We start from the raw sequence: 19,929 nt of genomic DNA, 5'->3' as shown, positions 1-19,929 counted from the left end.
CTGTTCCTGAAAATAAGATTTTATACAGTACGCACGCTTATTAAGAATTTAATAAATGTTTATAATTTAATTTATTTTTTACTTTATTATACACTTTCCAATAACTTTCCACCAATGAAATTTAATCAATTCAAATATTCTCAATTAATGTTCCTCAAAAGTATAAAAAAATACCTTAACAATATAGAAAATCTATCTTTGTGGAACAAGAAAAAAACCTAAAACATCTTACTTTCGGGAACGGAGGTAGTATTAGATATATACGTTTTTGATTATTTTAGCTTACTTTCTAAAAGTAAAACAACACTAGTTTTTAGTGTTTAAAATATGTATGAAATAATGCAAAATCATCAAAAGTACTATGAAAATATATTCATATATGTAGTTATTACATAGAAATATATATATATATATATATATATTTATGTTTGATTATTGGAAAACAACATGTTATATATGAATTGTTCAGTTATGATTTTAATTAGTTCGGACCCGATCTTTTGATCATCACATGTTGCAGCTGTACATGCAACAACAAAAAAACGTGGTTTAACATGTTCTTATGTTTTTACTTTTGTCGACATATATATTTCTTCTACATAACTTTATTGTTTATTTTTTTTTAAGTATACAACAGTGAGATTACGTTGTAACGTTGACCTTCTTAAACAAACCCAAAAAAAAAAAACTTTATAACAACAAACCACAATTTCCTGGTGAGGAGCTGGACAGATAAAAGAAAGAGCACGTAGGGACGACATATATAGTACAACTCATGTACTATTTCCTTTTACGGACATGGCTAAATCTTTAGAACATTCGTCGAATCATAGGAGACCTTGTCGGCTTTCAACGGTCAGCTCTTTGACTATTCCAAACAGCATGCTGCTGAGTTAGCTACAAGCCTACAATCAAATTAGTAACGTTAACACCGCGGAAGTTTAGATGACCAAGTCTCCTTTAAGTTTTAACACAATCCTACTTTCGAACACTATCAAAATATTTTGCAAGACGTGTACATGAGTAAATCCATTTTCCAAAAACTCAATCTTCTATAAAAATTGATATCAGATACACAAAGCAAATACCATGATCGTTACCAATAATCATTTTGGACAAAATAATTCTCTTGCGCTGGTTTAGATACTTGATTAACTAAATTACTTATACAGCAATCGATGAAGTTGAATAAAATCCATGAAAATAGTTGCAACTTTTCAGTGTGTACTGTGTAGTACAAATTATTTACCGTTAGGGAAATTCAAGTATCTCTAGATTAAATTTGACTGCCGAGTATCATTTGTTTACGATGGCGCCAACATAAATAGTTGAAACTTGAAAGCAAAGTTTAAAACGTGAAATTTGTTAGTTTCGTGTCTTGTCACCTTAATAAGTTAGTTTGAGTAACGTTACAGATGCAACTGGCAACTGCTCGTCAGCAATATGTCCTCATAACTCTTGTAGGTTTTATATTGTTTGACTTTATGCATAATTATTAAAACAACTATATACGATTTTATCTTTTGACTTGGGCAATTGTTATTAGACAAGACTTGGAAAGGTCCACGGACTATTTTATGATAAACTGAAGGCTGCTAAGTCGCAATGTGCAATAATTTAATACAATTTCTCTTATACCTACTCTTTCATTAATTTCACATAAAATTATCGTGTCAATATCTCATAACATTTTAAAAATATTTGAGATAACTATCACGTAATTATATATTCTCATTTTTCTCTTATTATGCCGCTTCAGATTTTTAGTTTAACATTTGGCACAAGACATTGTTTTTTTCTCTTCAGAAAATTGAATGCCTCGTGTGTGTAAAATATTGACAACTAAAACAGTGTTGAACAAAAAAAGAACACTGTTTTTCTCAAAAAGAAAAACAAAAAAGAACATTGTTTTCATAAAGTTCAGTATAAAACAGAAACCCATGTTTCTCAACAAAAATAAAAAAAAAAACTTTTGTCGTGAAAAAATGAATTTTCCTCCCTTTTTCGTCCGTCAACTGATTTTCTTCTGTGCGAAAAGCAAAAAGTTTAATGCGGAATGATCCACAGAATATAAAGAAATAGAGAACATGACATGTCCTACAAAACCAATGCAACGAATGGAGAGGAAAAAGACGAAATGCATGCAGATACTTTTGTCTTTGACTTCGCAAGTTTTAGTAACCGTCTTCTAAATTATTTATTTTGCCAACGCACGCTAAAGTATAGCTTAATTTTTTTTGATAACCATGGTATGATTTCGAAATAGTTTTAGGTACAAGGACTAATCACTACGAAACTTGCAAAATCCACGTTTTCTTACTATATAAAACGTCACAGATGGCTAGACTCGAATCAAGATGGCGGTACTCACAGCTGTGAACTCTTTATCAAGAGTGAAAGGTTCCAGTTAAAATTTAGTTTAATTTTATTTTAACAACTTAACCTTCATATCCTGGTTTCTGGACTCCATCATTTATTTGATGTAGTTGTCACTCGATTAGACTCGTATGATGAGGACTAAACACTAAACAATCGTTAACTAAGTCGGTCGATGTTTATTTTTCTTTCCAGTCCATGAAATGATGTGTTTAACAAACTTCAAATCTATAGATCAATTTGAGTTCCTCAAATTAAATACAAGCATTTAAAATCCACTATCGGGCATAAGTAACATGCAGTCATCTGTGATTAAAAGGTTTGCCGTGATTTATAAATGTTGAGAAGTGATTATATCCATGCGGTACTTCCTTCTCACGGATATGTCAAGGATTCTGTCATCGTGGTATTAAAACCTTTTCAAATAAAGACTGTTTCATATACGTAAGGACAAATAGTGTATACTAAACCGTAAATCTGAACAATAACTAAATATGAACCGTTTTACGGTGGGAATGGTCACTATAAAAATTTTCCCCAATAGTTCAAGAAAAACTTGTGGTTCGTTGGTTTAGTCCGACTTAAACTACATTAAGTTGTCAAGGTTAATACTTATTACATATAATTTTGCTAAACAAAAGAAAAAGTAGTAAAAACGAAATTTTAATTATTAAAATTGTCTTTAAGAAAATAAATAATAACACATCAGGGGCCCTTTATGGCTTAATCTTACGTCCAATAGTTGAGTTAACTACGTGCCCTTTCATAGATTTGACGTGGATTTCGTAAAAGCCAACCAATATTGTAGAAGATGTTGTTGTTTGACTTCCATAAAATATCCCATATCTATCATATTCTCACACATAATATAGTTAAATCAGATTTTTTTTTCCTGATCGATGTAAACTATTGTGAAGGTCTTCATTGGATGGAAAAATTACTTTAAACAATCTTTCATATTAAATCGAGATAGGGCTTGCATGCTGACTTCTGTATTATCTTAACTACGTATTGTTATTTGTTCTTAATCAACAGGCATGGGATCCCTCGATGAAACTAATCAACTTATATATTTGGGGCATTCGTCGAAATACATTATATATAATTATATATTTATTATTTCCCTTATTGAACATTTTATATCTTCCTTGTATATGACAAGAACATCTAGTTAGCAACTTTTCTTATTCAACCAAGTGTAAAATCTCTCATAGCTCAAAAAGTAGAAATGGACTAGCATATGAAAAACTTATATTGTTCAAAAAAGGAAAAACTTATAATTTCAACATGTAGTTATTATTTTCAGTCCAGCAGTGTTTTTAAGACTATAACTAGATTTTGATCCGCGCTTTCAAAGCGCGGGTTTATTTTTTATTTTTTTCAATGGTCAAAATATTTAGTAAATGTCATATGGGCTTTTTGCAGAATTGACCTATAACTTAAAGTCAAACACAAAACTAACCTCCTTTTTTTTTTTAAATTGGTTTTGCCCTATTCACCCCACAAGTTCATATAATTTACGAAAATGCCATTAATTTTTTTTTCTTTTTTTTTCGAAAATGACATTTTTACTCTCTCACCCTCATCATCTTCAAGTAATTACAAGATTGCCATTGTCATCAATACCACAACCACCATGAAAAACCAATTTGAAGCTCTTAATGCTCCCAAAATCGATTTACCCTTCTTCTTTTTCCATTCTTGTGAACTAAACACAACATATCTCTCACTTTCTCTCCACAATGAGCTAAAAAAACCCAAGATTTTGATTCTAAATTTTTTATGGTTCATAGAGTCATAGAAGCTAACGATTCTGGGTGGGTTACTTTCGTTTGTGATTCTGTGTGCTTGGAGAAGCCTTATGTATGCTAAGGAACTTATCTCACCAATTTAAGGTATGACATCGAGTTTTTTTCCAGATCTGTTCGTCAGACGACTTACTTGGGAAGTCGTCTGGCTGTAGACAACTTACCTGGAAGTCGTCTGGTCAACGCAGAGGTTATTTTTGCAATTGACTTTGAAATCTGTAACCTGAGACGACTGAAAGTTAAGTCGTCTGTTTTTGTTTGGTTTCAAAAAAAAATTCAAAGAACCTAGACGACTTACATTTCAGTCGTCATAGGTTAGTTTTGCATTTGACTGGATAATTTCAGAAGTTTGACTTCCCCAGACGACATACATTTCAGTCGTCTGGCGAAAATTAAAATAATAATATTTTTTTAAAAGTAGACGGCTTATAGTTAAGTCGTCATAGGTTAGTTTTGTAATTGAAAAAAAAAATTCAAAATTTAATTATACACAGACGACTTATACTTCAGTCGTCCACGAGACGACTTACTTGTAAGTCGTCCAGGATTTTTTTCTGAGATTCTGGTCAAACCTCGTAAATCCTGGACGACTTACATTTCAGTCGTCTCGTGGACGACTGAATTATAAGTCGTCTGTATATAATTAAATCTTGAAGTTTTTTTTTTCAATTGCAAAACTAACCTATGACGACTTAACTGTAAGTCGTCTACTTTTAAAAAAATATTATTATTTTAATTTTCACTAGACGACTGAAATGTAAGTCTTCCAGAAAAGTCAAACTTCTGAAATTATCCAGTCAAATGCAAAACTAACCTATGACGACTGAAATGTAAGTCGTCTAGCTTTTTTGGAGTTTTTTTTTTAGCCAAAAAATAGTAGACGACTTATTTTTCAGTCGTCCGAAATAACAGATTTCAAAGTCAATTGCAAAAATAACCTCTGTGTTGACCAGACGACGTATAGTTTAGTCGTTTGGACAACTTAGATTGAAGTCGTCCGCGTCTTCTCCGCTAGCTTCTACGTTAGTTTTTGAATAACTTGTATTTTTAAGAGTGATAAGTAACTTCAAGATATGTAAAACTCATATTTACAAAATATGTTCTCTCCCTTAGTTTTACTAATTTGACTAAGTTTTTCAACGCAAACTTATAATAAAATATGATATGCTTTGACTAGTTACTATTGTTTGTTTTCATCTCTTAAGTATTATTGTTATAGACAATAATAATGACTATTGTTATGAGTTGGAAGAAGGGTTAAAATACTTCTTAAAATGTTGTATCAATATAAAGCTACCAACATTCTTGTTTATTAAGATGAGAAAAAGGTCATTGGAGTTTATTATTGCATATGAGAGATCCAAAGATAAGAAAAAGGCTACTGAAGTCTATTATTTCATTGATTTGTAAATGTGTAAACACATTGTTAGCACATTTAATACATCTTGGAAAACATTATTACTGATTTTACAAAAAATTCACAACTAAAAGAGTAGACATGCAATTCACAAAACAGACCACAAACAAAACTATTATAGATCATTCCTCTACAAAGACAAGCTTGGATTCCACTTGAGTAGACAAGACCACACGACTTTTAAGAAGTCCAGACGACTTCTAAGAAGTCCAGACGACTTCCAAGAAGTTCAGACGACTTTGTCAGAAGACTTTTAGGAAGTTCAGACGACTTCCAGACGACTTTACAGGAAGTCCAGACGACTTTACAGGAAGTCCAGACGACTTTACAGGAAGTCCAGACGACTTTACAGGAAGTCCAGACGACTTTGTCAGAAGACTTCCAAGAAGTCCAGACGACTTCCAGACGACTTCCAGACGACTAACAGGTAAGTCGTCCCAGAAGTCTTCCAGATGTGAAAAACCTGCATATTAAATCCAGATCTGAAAAACCTGCATATCCAAAAACGTTCAAATGGCTTAAAAACAGAAAAAATGAGTGAAAGATTAAATAAATCTACCTTTACAGAACACACAAAAATACATATCTAAAAATAATAGATCTACCTTTAAATTAGTGGAAGATGAGTACCATCTAATTAAAAACCTGCAAAAAAGATAGATTAGTAAGAAAGACATGAGACAAAACTGGAAAATTCATATAAAGTTTGGTGTTTTCAAGTCAAAGAGATTAGAGTGGGTTTGGAGAGTTTTAGTTTGAGAAAAAAGTAAGAACTTTATACAACAAGAAGTTCCCAAATGAAGAAAAATCAGACATAAGAACTTACCAAAACGCTCAGATCTATTATGAAAGGGAGACTTCGTCAGAAGACTTCCATGAAGTTCAGACGACTTCCTGGAAGTCCAGACGACTTCCCTGAAGTCCAGACGACTTCCTGGAAGTCCAAACGACTTCCTGGAAGTCCAGACGACTTCCTGGAAGTCCAGACGACTTTGTCAGAAGACTTCCAAGAAGTCCAGACGACTTCCAGACGACTTCCAGACGACTAACAGGTAAATCGTCCAAGAAGTCTTCCAGATCTGAAAAACCTGCATATCAAATCCAGATCTAAAAAACCTGCATATCCAAAAACGTTCAAATGAGTTAAAAATAGAGAAAATGAGTGGAAGATTAGATAAATCTACATTTATAGAACACACAAAAATACATATCTAAAATTAATAGATTTACCTTTAAATTAATGGAAGATGAGTACCATTTGATTAAAAAGCTGTAAAAGAGATAGATTAGTAAGAAATACATGAGACAAAACTGAAAAATTCATATAAAGTTTGGTGTTTTCAAGTCAAAGAGATTAGAGAGAGGTTGGAGAGTTTTAGAATGATGAACATTACATTTTTGTTACAGCAATTTGAGAGGAGGAGAGAGAATGTGTAAATTTTTCTTTATATAGGGAGACAAAAAATTCCAATTAGATTAAATATTTTTTACTCAGACGACTTCCTGGACGACTTACATTTCAGTCGTCTGGTGAAGAAATTAAAACAGACGACTTACATGTAAGTCGTCCAGAAGAGTTTAATATCTTTAGCGGGAAATTAAATATTTTTAGCGGAAACTAAAATAGAAGACTTTCCAGACGACTTACAAGTAAGTCGTATGGTTTAAATTATTTAAGCGGGAAAATAATTTGTTAAAAAAAATTTAGGCGGGAATATTTGGACGACTTACATGTAAGTCATCTGTTTTAATTTCTTCACCAGACGACTGAAATGTAAGTCGTCCGAGTAAATTATTCAACAGACGACTAAAATATACGTCGTCCGAGTAAATTATTCAACAGACGACTGAAATATAAGTCGTCCACACCCTAAACATAACTCTTAAACTTAATTATCTAATTAAAGACTTCATTATCTAATTAAAGACTTCATAAAATCAAATCAAACTTGAAAAGTGTTTACTATACACATAAATAAACACATATAGGTGAAAACTAATTTTTGAAAAAAACATTTTAGTTTTCCAAAATCTAACCCTAACAATACATACAATACTACAACATATGTTTGCCAAACTCCTAAACCAAAGTATTTCATGATTCACTACTTCCACTCATCTATCTTCAAAACAAATCAATTTTATCATATCTTAATTTATATCACTTAAAACTGTTTATAATTATTTGATTTTTATTTTTCACGCATCAAAATATTTTTTTACAAGATTTATAAATTATTTTTAAAATAAACCGGTACCAGACGACTTCCAACATCTCAGACGACTCAGACGACTTACTAGGGCTATATTCGTAAAAATGACTTCTGTTTTTTTGTTTGGTCACAAGGGGCTGAGCTGTAATTTCACTAGGCTTTTAGGTTAGTTTTGCATTTGATTCGAGTTTGGGTATAAGTTTGGGGTTAAAATCAAGTTGTGAGTTAGTTTTGGCAAAAATCCCATATAAATATCCCTTGTTTTATTAATATCAAACATTATATATAAATTGTATTTTTCTCTTTAAACAAAAATTTTCAACCAAATTTTAGCCAAAGAAAACAAAACATTTCAAGCCTTTTTTTGTTGTGTGCGTAAAAGTACATAAGGTATCTCCAACAACGCAAACTATGTAGACTTTTAATAATACTAATAATAATTATTAAGTTAAAAAAAAATTATTATTATTTTTTGTTTTTGAAAAAGACACTAATAATAATTATTTCTGTATCATTTTCAAATATATTTAATATTCTTGCCAGTTAGACCCTACCATCTCGTGGTCTTATTGCCAAAAACTATAGAATAATGATACTAATAATATGTCAACGATTTGCTGGTAAGGAGACGAGTTAAGAAGAAGAGGTCGGTCTCCAAAAATTTGACTGAGAACAATACCAAAGCTGGTTTTGCTCGTCAAAGTATCAATTCTCGACTATTCATTTCAACGTCGCATCATCAAACACGTATATATAAATACCTCTACCTACCAACATGAAAAACCCACCACAACTTAATTACCAAGTCCTGAAACATCGATCGATTCTTCACATTTACATATACACAAACACATATAAAATCAAGATCCACCAGGTAAATTACATACATCTCTTGAGTTTCCGTTCTTTAATAAGTTCTTTGTACATATTAATTGATTTCATGATGGATATACGTAGAATGTCGCCGTCAATGATAGCTCTGGTGGTGGAAGAAGAGAACAAGAAGTACCAAAGAGGTGTGAAACATCTTTGTGACAACGGTCTGACCAAAGTGCCAACCAAGTATATATGGCCTGAAACTGACCGACCCATCTTCACAAAACCCGACAAGCTCATCAAACCTAAACAAAACCTAAAGCTTCCCATCATAGATATCGCCGAGCTCCTTGGACCTAATCGGTCTCATGTCCTACGAACCATAGCCGAGGCCTGCGAAAACTACGGATTCTTTCAGGTTGGTTCTCAAACCCTAAAGTACGTTAGTGATTGTTATAAAGATTACTTGATTGCTAAACAAGTAAGCTATGTTAATGGGCATACAGGTGGTGAATCATGGAATGGTGGGAGATGTGAGCAGGAACATGATAGAAGTATGTAAGAAATTCTTTGAGCTTCCATACGAGGAGAGATCAAAGTACATGACTTCGGACATGTCGGCTCCAGTACGGTACGGCACGAGTTTTAACCAGAGCAAAGACAATGTCTTTTGCTGGAGGGACTTCTTAAAACTCTCTGCACATCCTCTCCCTGATTATTTTCCTTATTGGCCTTCTTCTCCATCCGATTTCAGGTGAGATTTCCCATATATACATTCTATAAATGGAAAGTTAATTAATCTTATGCTGATTTTTTTTTGTTTCTTGAAAATAAATATAGTTTCAAGAAAGACAAATATAGCACGTGTTTCAAGTATTAAACGGGTAGTTCAATCAATATTTACCTATATGATTCTATAAAATATTTTAAATACATCTGAAGAAAGATTAGCTGTCAAAGTAAAAATATTTGGTATTGCAGTTTTAGACACATTTTATAATCTTCTAGTCACAAAGTGCATACTCAATTAATTAATAGGGTCAGCGATGGTATTATTTTTTTTGAGAAAGAAGTTAGCGATGGTATTATTTGATATAAGTTTTGTAATAGATATGTAAGCGGCTTGGGAATCTATAAAGATGGGTGGAACTAAGAACTACTAAATATCAATTAAAAAATAACAAAGAAAATTAAGGTCCAATATATTAGAAAGTTACAACTTATTTTTCTTTCTACATCACTATCAATTTATTATAGCAGTGACGGGTTACATATCACGCGTAACATTAATAAAATATTGTAAACAAATAATTACATGAGCCTATAACTAAACTTATAAAATTTTAAAAACGAAAACAGGAGTTTGGCGGCTATTTACGCGAAAGAAACGAAAGAGATGTTCGATTTGATGGTGAAAGCCATATTGGAGAGCCTTGAAATCGACGGTGAGGGAGACAAGGCGGCCGAGGAGTTGAAAGAAGGTAGTCAGTTGGTGGTTGTGAACTGTTATCCGCCGTGTCCACAGCCGGAGCTGACGCTGGGGATGCCACCACACTCCGATTACGGCTTCGTGACTCTTCTTCTGCAAGACGACGTTGAAGGGCTTCAGATTATGTACCGTGACGAATGGGTCACTGTTGATCCCATTCCTGGCTCCTTTGTCGTTAACGTTGGTGATCATCTCGAGGTATTAATCATCTTATTCATAAAAACTTTCTTATATATTTTTTTAGTTCACCAAATTATGAAATTACATTCAGTAAATACATTTTTAAGAGAACTGATTTTCACTTTTTATGTTCCAAAAATTATTTATCTGTAAGACAATTATTTTCTTAAATTTAAGGGTTAGCGCTCTTAGCCTAATTAACAACAAAGCTTAATAATATATATTTTTGATTGGAATAATAAATTCCTTCACTTAAAAAAAATGCTTTTACGATCTTAAAGATAATAAAGCATTCCTCGTATACAAATATTGGAAAGGATATTGATTCGGATACAAGTATGGAAACTTCTATATCCCTAAAGATGAATTAATATAGCCTTGACACTGCTATTTCAGTTTTGTTTGGGCTAATTTTGTCATATTTGTGTAGATATTTAGCAACGGGAGGTACAAAAGCGTGTTACATAGGGTATTGGTGAATTCCACAAAGCCTAGGATATCAGTTGCGTCGCTGCATAGCTTCCCTTTGACATCCGTTGTGAAGCCCTCGCCGAAACTCACCGACAAGCATAATCCACCACAGTATATGGACACCGATTTTGCCACTTTTCTTCAGTATATATCTTCTCGAGAACCCAAGTGGAAGAATTTTCTTGAATCACGCAAGATTCACCATATAAGGTGAACGAAAAATATGATCATCTTCAACGTTAAGGTGAATTAGATTAATTGTGGTATGGATCATGGTTAAAAGATGATAAATAATATAAGTCTCGCTTTGTTTCATATGGGGGGGGGGGGGGGGGGGGGGTAACCTAAACCCAGCCAAACCGGAACAAAATGTCTCCTACATTAATCTCGAATTACATGTTCAACATAATATTTTTTTTAACAGCACTTGTTATGATAATCTAAGAAGTCGAATAAGAATTCCAGTTGATTGGTTTGCTTATACATGTTAAGTGGCCAAGTCAGATCTTGGTTTACCGGTTTAAGAAGTTTTAGTTGGCCTAAAACTTCTATATCTCTTTTCTCCTCATTGCACTAATAAGAAAATAAAATGGACCACAATACATTCTCGGACAGATGGAATTCGTTGGAAATAAGAGTTCAGTTAACTAGACTCACCAAAAATAGTTCATGCCGATCAAATAAGGTCTTTAAAAGAGTCGTTGTCTTTCTTTTTTTCAACTAGATTTTCAATTCACAACTATCAGTAGTAATATGTATGATCAAGGGTTTTGACAGATTTTAAAAGAATTTCTGAGTCATAAACATTAACTATTTATAATAAATTAAGCACGGTTAAATTCATCATCTTACATATACGTTTTGAAATTTATAAAATTGATCATCCTTGATTTCCTAAACATAAGAAGTTTTGAGTTTTTTATTTTTTTCTTTTCAAAAGGGTATTTTATACTTTTAAAACAGGTAAAAGTTGTTACGATAAAACAAACCCAGAAAAAGAATTATTATTTTAAAGAGGACACATACATATACATATATATATATATATATACACCTATATATTTATTTATTTATTCAAAGCAATGTTCAACAAATCACTAAGCCATAATTAGGTGCTTTGTAAAGGATTAGCTATTAAACATATTATTCAAAGCCTAGACGAAGCTTAGGCGTTAATGAATTATTGATTTATTTTAAATAAGATATTTTAATTTTTAGTTTTAATTATAAAATTATTTTGATGAATTATTAAACTAAGATATAAAAAAAAGAAGATAATTTTATGGATTTGTAATAACATTATTAATTAATTTAAAGCATTTAGACTAATTTTAGATTGATTTAAATTGATTTTAACCAATTTAGAACAAGTTAAACTGATTTGAGCCGTATAAATCACATTTGTTAAAAATTCATTTTGGATAAGACCAAATTGTCTCCTATGCGGCAACTACCAATTTTCAGAATCATATTTTAAAGTATATATAAATGTCCTCATTTATATATATTATGCAGTACACTGAGACCTAAATTGAAAACACACAAGAATGCAATTATTATATGATGTAATAAAAAAAATCATTAGGTTTGTGAGGATAATTTGCTTCCAATGACTTTGCAATGGAGGTACCCACACATTTTTATTCTCATAATTCCAATCAATTATATTTATATTTAATTAGAAAATCTCTCAAATGTTAATATTTTTAATCAACTATAATTAATTCTTGCTTACCCAAACTAAAATAATCCTTCGATTTTTCTTTGTTATTTTTAGCTTCATTTTCATATTTGATAATCATTGTAACAATATATATCTTTTTGAGATTATGCTTTAAAGAAGATATTTTGGACTTATTCATCTTTCATATATGATTGGTGTATTACATTGTTTTGTTCAGCTTTGCACACTTATCTTACTTAAGTTCTTTCCTTTTTTTGTTACATTCTAACAAAATATATAAATGCTCATATTTTGCTTTTATTATTTTGGATATTTGCTTTAAAAATGAAAACTTTGATTTGGAAAAATCTCATAGAAATCCTAAAATGTTACCAAATTATACCAAAATCAAATAAAGTTACAAAATTTTAATATTTCTTTGTCATGGAAAAGATATTGATGAGGTTTTCGACATCATATTAACGAAATCACAATTGCATTAGTTGTCAAAAACTAAAATATTTTACAATTTTGTTCGTTTTTATTTGAAAAATGTCTTACAAACTAAAAAAACATCTTTGACATAGTTCAATTTCATTTTCATTTGTTGATTGATTTTATGATCTACATAATTAATATTTTCTTACCGAACTAAAGGATTCCTTCATTTTTTATTTGTATTTTTTACCGTCATCTTAATAATTTGACTTGTGACCAATATCTGCACTGATAACATATCAACCCAAATATTTAGATATTCAATTTTTTTGGTGTAACAAAATAAGTATTTTGTTAGGTAGTTTATAACTTAAGAATGGGTTCGTATGAATGGTGTCATCATCTCATGACACTTATAACAAGAGACCTTGCATTAGCATATATGAAGTCAATGAATCTTTCAATGAAACATTCTTTGTAAAAGCGTCTTCCTTGTTGGTCTAGAAGGGTGTCTTGGTTCCCATAGAACCCACAACCATATAATGCAATTTTGTCCCCAACAACCCTTAGAGCAAGCTCATGTTCATCATTTTCACTAGGATTTAGTGTTGGAGCATTGTTCTCGACACCAATCAAATGAAAACAATAAGTCAAATGTTTATAATAATTGCTCTAAGGTTTTCCATAACATAATCACAAAGCAAAATCTTGACATGCAAGCAAACAACCATAAACTCAATACCTTGAAACTTATGTTGAATGCTTTGAAAGAATCTCAAATTGCAACAACGAAGCTTGAAAATGTTCGATTTGAAGATGTTGTTGTGTTGTTCCACTATATGGAAGTGCTTAAGTAGCTCATTCCCTTGCATCACTACATTAATCTCGTTTGTAGTAATAATGACTCTTTCCTTAACAAATCATGTGTTTCATTAGATTTTAGAAAGTCAAAACTTATGGTAAACATGCATGGATGAATCTTTATGCTCACCTAGATTTCATAGTCAACAATGATGAACTTTTTCGCTTGGTTTGATGGAGGAATAACACCAATGATTTCTTACACTCTTGTGAGCTTTTCACAAAGGTATCAATTGGTTGTGAATTTGAGAAATGATCACAATTGGGAGGATTGTGATCATTTTGTCTAGCCCATGAAAGAAAGTTTGACTAGACGAAGAGATCATTGAAAAAAAGAAAGTAAGAAGATAGAGATTAACTTGATGAATAAGAAGAGAAATAGTTTGTCAAGTGTGAAGATGAGCTTTTAAAATGAGAAAGAAGTAATAATATCTTATGTCATACTACTCTCTCACTCTTGCTTAGTATTGATGTTTAATGGCAGTAATACTTGCTTACCCAAACTATAATAATCCTTAATTTTTTTCTAATTTTTCTTTTAGCAAGTATCTCTATTTTTCTATCATTAGTGTAACGAGAGTTTATGATTCTGAGATTATATTTTGGACCATATATGTTTTGCATATGGTTGATATATTTCATAGTTTTGATTATGGTTCTAAAAATTGGTCTACGTGGCAAATCAATCCTAGCCGAAACGATTTTCTTAAAATCTGATTTATATGACTTAAATTGGTTTAAACCTTTCTAAATCAGTATGAATCGTTTTAAATCGATCTAAATTAATTTTAAATCTGTTAAGTTAGTAATAATGTTATTATAAATACAAAAAAAAAAGAAATTGTCTTATATCTTTTGTTTATTATCTAATTTGGATAATTCATCAAATTAAATTAAATTACCTTACATAAATATGAAATATCTATAAAATAAATAAATAATCCGTTAATGCATATGTCCCGCATAGACCTCGAATGATCTTACTTTAATTTCTTTTTTTTTGTTATAGTCTGATAAAATATATAATTAAATGCTCAAATTCTCTTTTTATTCTTTTGGATCCTTTCAAATTGAAAACTAGGTTTGAACTTCTGCTTGGTAAAATTTCACAGAAAATCTAAAATGTTACCAAAGTATACAAAACTTATCTAAAATGTGGATATAAGATATATTGTCCAAAAATGAAAAACACATAAATGCAATAATTATATAAGATGTTGTCAAGAAAAAAAATCATGTATGAAAATTACAATTGTGATATTAGAGTATGGTTTTAAGATTTATAACCAAAACTTTGGAAATATGTTGTTTTTTGGCAATGATATTCGTTAAACATGCGGATTAAATATTCAGAAAATGAGTGCATATCGACGCACTTGCTTTTTCCTATATGCAGGGATGAGCATCTAATGGGGAAAAATATTTATCTTGATTTGCAATTTCATTAGGATGATTTGGTATAAATTTAATTTACACGGTATAACGGATGTATGAAAATTGAATTGAAACCAGTTTGGTTCGGTTCGTAATCTTTAAACCTATCGGTTCTCAAATATTCATCTTCAATTCTCATTGGTTCAGCATCTTCAAACCGACCAGTTCGGATTAGTTTTGTAAGTTGCTTTGTCTTTATGGGCTTATGATAAACGAAACTGAACTTATTATTAATGTTGTTGGTCCATTAAATAAATATACAGAACTTTGTCGTTCAGTTGCGGCTAAAAGTCCAAAATGATTTGCATCTAATCATTTTTCATATTATGGGAGATTACCCCTGTTTAATTATAATATATTTTTTTGAAACTTTTTAATTATAATATTGTTATAACCTAATCGTTTATGATGCCAACTGTTAAGCGTTCAAAACAAGTCAAACTAAAATTTAAATTATATTTTTAAATGTAGATGAGTGAACATATGGCTATGTATTTCTCATAAAACCATACCACTATACCAGTGCCAAATATGGAGTAAAGAAGTTTAGCGGGGACTGCGTTTTGCTTTGCTTTGATCAGATTTTGTAAATTAGAAATATTACTTCGACGACGAGTCAAACTATCAGTCTTTATCATTAAAAATCAACGCAAATTAAAAATATAATAATTGATTTCGTAATGGTTTTGTTAAGCATCATTCGCCATCTTGGCGTACAATTTCACCGTACCTCCAACTCGCTCGCTTGTCGGTTTGAAAATTCTTTCTTTATAGTCCCAAAAACTATTTCATCGGATTCATTTAATAATTTTTTAAACATCCTTTCTAGATACAAGGCTTGTAAAATTATATTTTGTTTCATAAAATTTTATATAATATATTCTTTTAGATTAGATTGAGTGGTATTTCTTTTCTTTAAAAATGTTTATTTGCTACCTACAAACAAGGAGTTTTTTTTTTTTTAAAGTTAAAATACTTCTTCCTCTACGTAAAAGTATCGGTAAGAATTCATATTTTTCAGATTGTTTTTGTGTTGAACATGTGTTTTATGAAATTATCTTCTAGAATTTTATATGAACTACATGAAGTTGGAGATTTTTTTCTTCAAGTATTCTCTTAATTAGTAGAAAAAAAAGAAAATGTTAATTCAGAAATGTCACTGGAAGTTTGATGCAATAATAAATGTTTATATAGAAGTCCATATCCTTCACTTTACTCTCACGGCACTCTAACTCACACATGTATAAATACCAGCTAACATTTACCCAGCTTTTTGATACACTAAAATTGGATCTTTATCTGTAGTTGTAATATGTTTAGATTCAATTTCAGAGGATCAGTTCACACTTTATCTTTATGGGATCAGAATTAAGCTAAAACGAAGTAAGAGTTTTAAGAAGATGTAAATAACGTAAGGAACAAGTAACAAGATTAGGTTGTTTTCGAATTGATTAAAGGCGTTAGTCTAGGGTTTCTTTTCAGGCAAAGAGTTCGCGAACCAAGCAATTAGTCAAGTTCAGTTTATAACAAGTCTAAACTCGGATCACTCAAGTTAAATCAACCCACTCTCGTGGTATCGATTCCTTTGCAGGTCAGTCTTGATGCCTAAACTCTCGTTTGGATCAAGACGCGCTAGCAAGCTTTAGAGATCAAGTCCGATATGTTCACAACACACCCTAATATCTACTCTCGCTGACTAGAGATGCAAAGCTCATTCAAATCATATCAAGTTATCAATCAACGGTTAGCTAAATCGATTAACCCTAATTCATGCACTAGGTGATCAGTTCAATGCAATCAATAAGAACATATATGAATGTAGACAATCTTAAGATGACTTATCTATGCTCAGTTTACGAATCCAACACCTTAGAACCCTAAACTAACTCGGTGAATACTCACACATAACATAAAACAACACATGCTTACCAAGAACCCCACTGACTGCTGTTCAAAACGGCTCCATACTCTGTATCTCATACTTGCCAAAGTTAAAACTTTCCAGACAAAACTCCTTATATTCAATTAAGAGTAGTGTGTGCTTCTCATCATAGGCATTAGATAGGGTAATGGTCTAGGTATGAAACATGTCTTTTTGTGTTTAAGTGGAGCTAAACAGTGTTTTAAGGGCTACCAAATTTCGTAGAGGATGCAGGATATCTTTCAAAATTGCAAGAGATGATAGATCCATTGATGTCCATAGCCTCTACTCGGTTTTGCATGTTCTTCTTTAGGAAAAGTCGCTCTGATCTGCATGGTTCTCATCTCTTTTCTTTATACTCCTTCTAATTTACCAGTGGTGTCTGTCTTTTCTTTTAGAATCTTCTCCTTCTTCATCACCTTATTCTAAAGTACATAAAGCTAAACTATAATTTTTTTTTTCTAAATAATACATAGGTGATGGTGATGAAGCAGGAGGTAACAATTGTGATAGCGACATGCCACTGGAGTTCTTGACCTCACATTCATTCTTGTCTCTCTTCTTTTCTTAGTTAGATCATCGTCGGCGGAGCGACTGCTCCGTATGCTTCCGCCTATTCCTCAGCAGAAAATTATGTTGCATCAACGAGTGAGAGACTGTGTCGATCCTTTTCTCTCTGGCACTTTTGTACATATCTGCACATAAGTTACTGAATAACAAATGCATGAGGGCTGAACAAAGGCCTTAGGGTTTTAAGGTGGGTACTAGCCAAAGATGAGCTAGCCACTCAGGATCAGCAAGATGGATAAAAAGAATAAAATGTCCTGAGTGTTGAAGAACAAGATGATGTAATGTCAGGGTATTCTGTATCCACATGTGTGTCTATCGCTTCTGCTAAGGTCACTGAATAACATGAATTAGAGCACGAGGGTGGTTAATACACATCATAGAATAAGGTCCTGATTCCCACAAAGTTTGGATACAGAACACCCTGACTTTATAAAGACATCAAAGCGGACTGACTCTAAACATCAAACCAAAGGTAAACGATTAGTAGCAGATAAGCGCCTCCCCCAGACTTACTTCTCACCATCCCTGGTGAGAAAATAATTCGAGGAAAGGCTAAAATAATAAACAAGTGCAGGAAACAGAAACATAAATAGAAATAGTTCAAACGAATATAACAATGGAGATAGAACTAGGAGACTGCCTAGTCAGTATCATCGCTCTCGGACTGGCCCGCGGAACGCCTGTTTCTTTTGCGTGGAGTAGCTCATGGAGTCTCTTCGTCACCCCTTGCAGTTCCTGCCGACTCTTTCCCTGGACGATGACTGCGTGGTGTAGTCTGGTCTTGACGAGGTTCATGTGTGCTTGGAGCTCCCATGCATCCTCCAGTGATCGCCTTCAGTATCCTCTTCATGAGGCTGTTGTTCTTGCGCTGAGAATCTTCGCGGAGCAGATGCTCCGAAAAATCGGAGACTGTTCCGTTTTTTTAGTAACTCGGGGTTTTTGATTTTTATCCTGCAAAAAAGTAAAAAGAAGCACAAAAACGAAATCTAAAAGAAATATTTACACTCACCAGTGGGTTGCCTCCCACTAAGCGCTTGGTTTAAGTCACTAGCTTGACTTGGTTGGCTTATTAGGCTAAGGGGGGATCGCTTAGGGGAATTCACCCTCTGCGGTTGTTGTCTCGGCAAGGTATGGCTTAATGCGTTGGCCATTGACAACGAATTCTTTCCCTTTCGTGTTCAGCAACACAACAGCTCCGTGGGGGTGGACCTCTTTAATGGTGAATGGTCCGGACCACTTAGATCGCAGCTTTCCAGGGAACAATCGTAGCCTTGAGTTGAACAAGAGCACCTGATCCTTAGGTTGAAAGTTGCAGTTGATGATCCTCTTGTCATGGTAAGCCTTAGTTCGCTCCTTGTAGATTTTAGACCTTTCATAAGCGAGATGCCTAATTTCTTCCAGTTCGTGAATCTGCATGGATTGTCTCTCTGCTGCTGGTTTGATGTCAAAGTTGAGTAGTTTCACAGCCCAAGCTGTCTTATACTCCAATTCAACGGGTAGGTGACAAGCTTTACCGTACACCAGATTGTAAGGAGTGGTCCCGATTGGTGTTTTGTAAGCTGTTCTGTAAGCCCAGAGAGCGTTGTCTAGCTTGAGTGACCAATCCTTGCGACTTGTGTTAACTGTTTTCTGCAGGATGCTCTTGATCTCTCTGTTTGAAACTTCCACTTGCCCACTAGTTTGAGGGTGATATGGCGTGGCTACCTTGTGTTGCACGCCGTTCTTCTTCAATAGACCTGCAAAGATCTTGTTGATGTCATGACTACCCCATCACTGATGACCACGCGTGGTACCCCAAATCTTGGAAAGATTATGGTTTTGAACATCTTAGTGACCACCCTTGCGTCGTTTGTGGGACTGGCAATCGCTTCCACCCACTTAGAAACGTAGTCAACTGCTACCAAGATGTACTCATTCATGAAGTGAACAGATATTTTACCTCTTGTATGTTTTGCAGAAAATGATTCCTCCCAACAAACTGTACAGTTGTTCTGCACAGTGGACACATCACATGTTGATGTCTCGCCTCAGATCTCGGCATCCATTCTGAGAAACAGCCATTATTGCAGGCAGAACACATCAACCATCAGTTACCTACCAATATATTTTTTTTAATCTCGGATGAGAACTGCACAACTCCAACGAATGGGCAGACCAGAAATTATGAAGGCAAGGCGCAGCTGTGACAACATCATGCCACACGTTTAAGCAGATACTGCATTTGGCGTGGTCATGATCTATGGAGATCTGAAAAGCAAAAACCAAAGAGACC

At 32.9% G+C, this 19,929-nt stretch overlaps 1 protein-coding gene across 1 annotated transcript; it reads left to right on the top strand.

Annotated features, from left to right (window-relative positions):
* Window positions 1-8,179: 8,179 nt before the first annotated feature.
* On the top strand, window positions 8,180-11,047 carry LOC106402958 (probable 2-oxoglutarate-dependent dioxygenase SLC1). The gene is made up of 5 exons (XM_013843782.3): window positions 8,180-8,688; window positions 8,772-9,048; window positions 9,137-9,384; window positions 9,990-10,317; window positions 10,730-11,047. Exons 2-5 carry the CDS (start codon window positions 8,773-8,775, stop codon window positions 10,982-10,984), a joined length of 1,107 nt encoding a protein of 368 aa, XP_013699236.1. The 5' UTR covers window positions 8,180-8,688; window position 8,772; the 3' UTR covers window positions 10,985-11,047.
* Window positions 11,048-19,929: the final 8,882 nt, after the last annotated feature.

Source organism: Brassica napus, chromosome C4 (assembly GCF_020379485.1).
Source record: "Brassica napus cultivar Da-Ae chromosome C4, Da-Ae, whole genome shotgun sequence".
NCBI classification, from domain to species: Eukaryota; Viridiplantae; Streptophyta; class Magnoliopsida; order Brassicales; family Brassicaceae; genus Brassica; species Brassica napus.
Note: the sequence above shows the minus strand (reverse complement) of the source record. Positions and strands in the feature narration are given on the sequence as shown.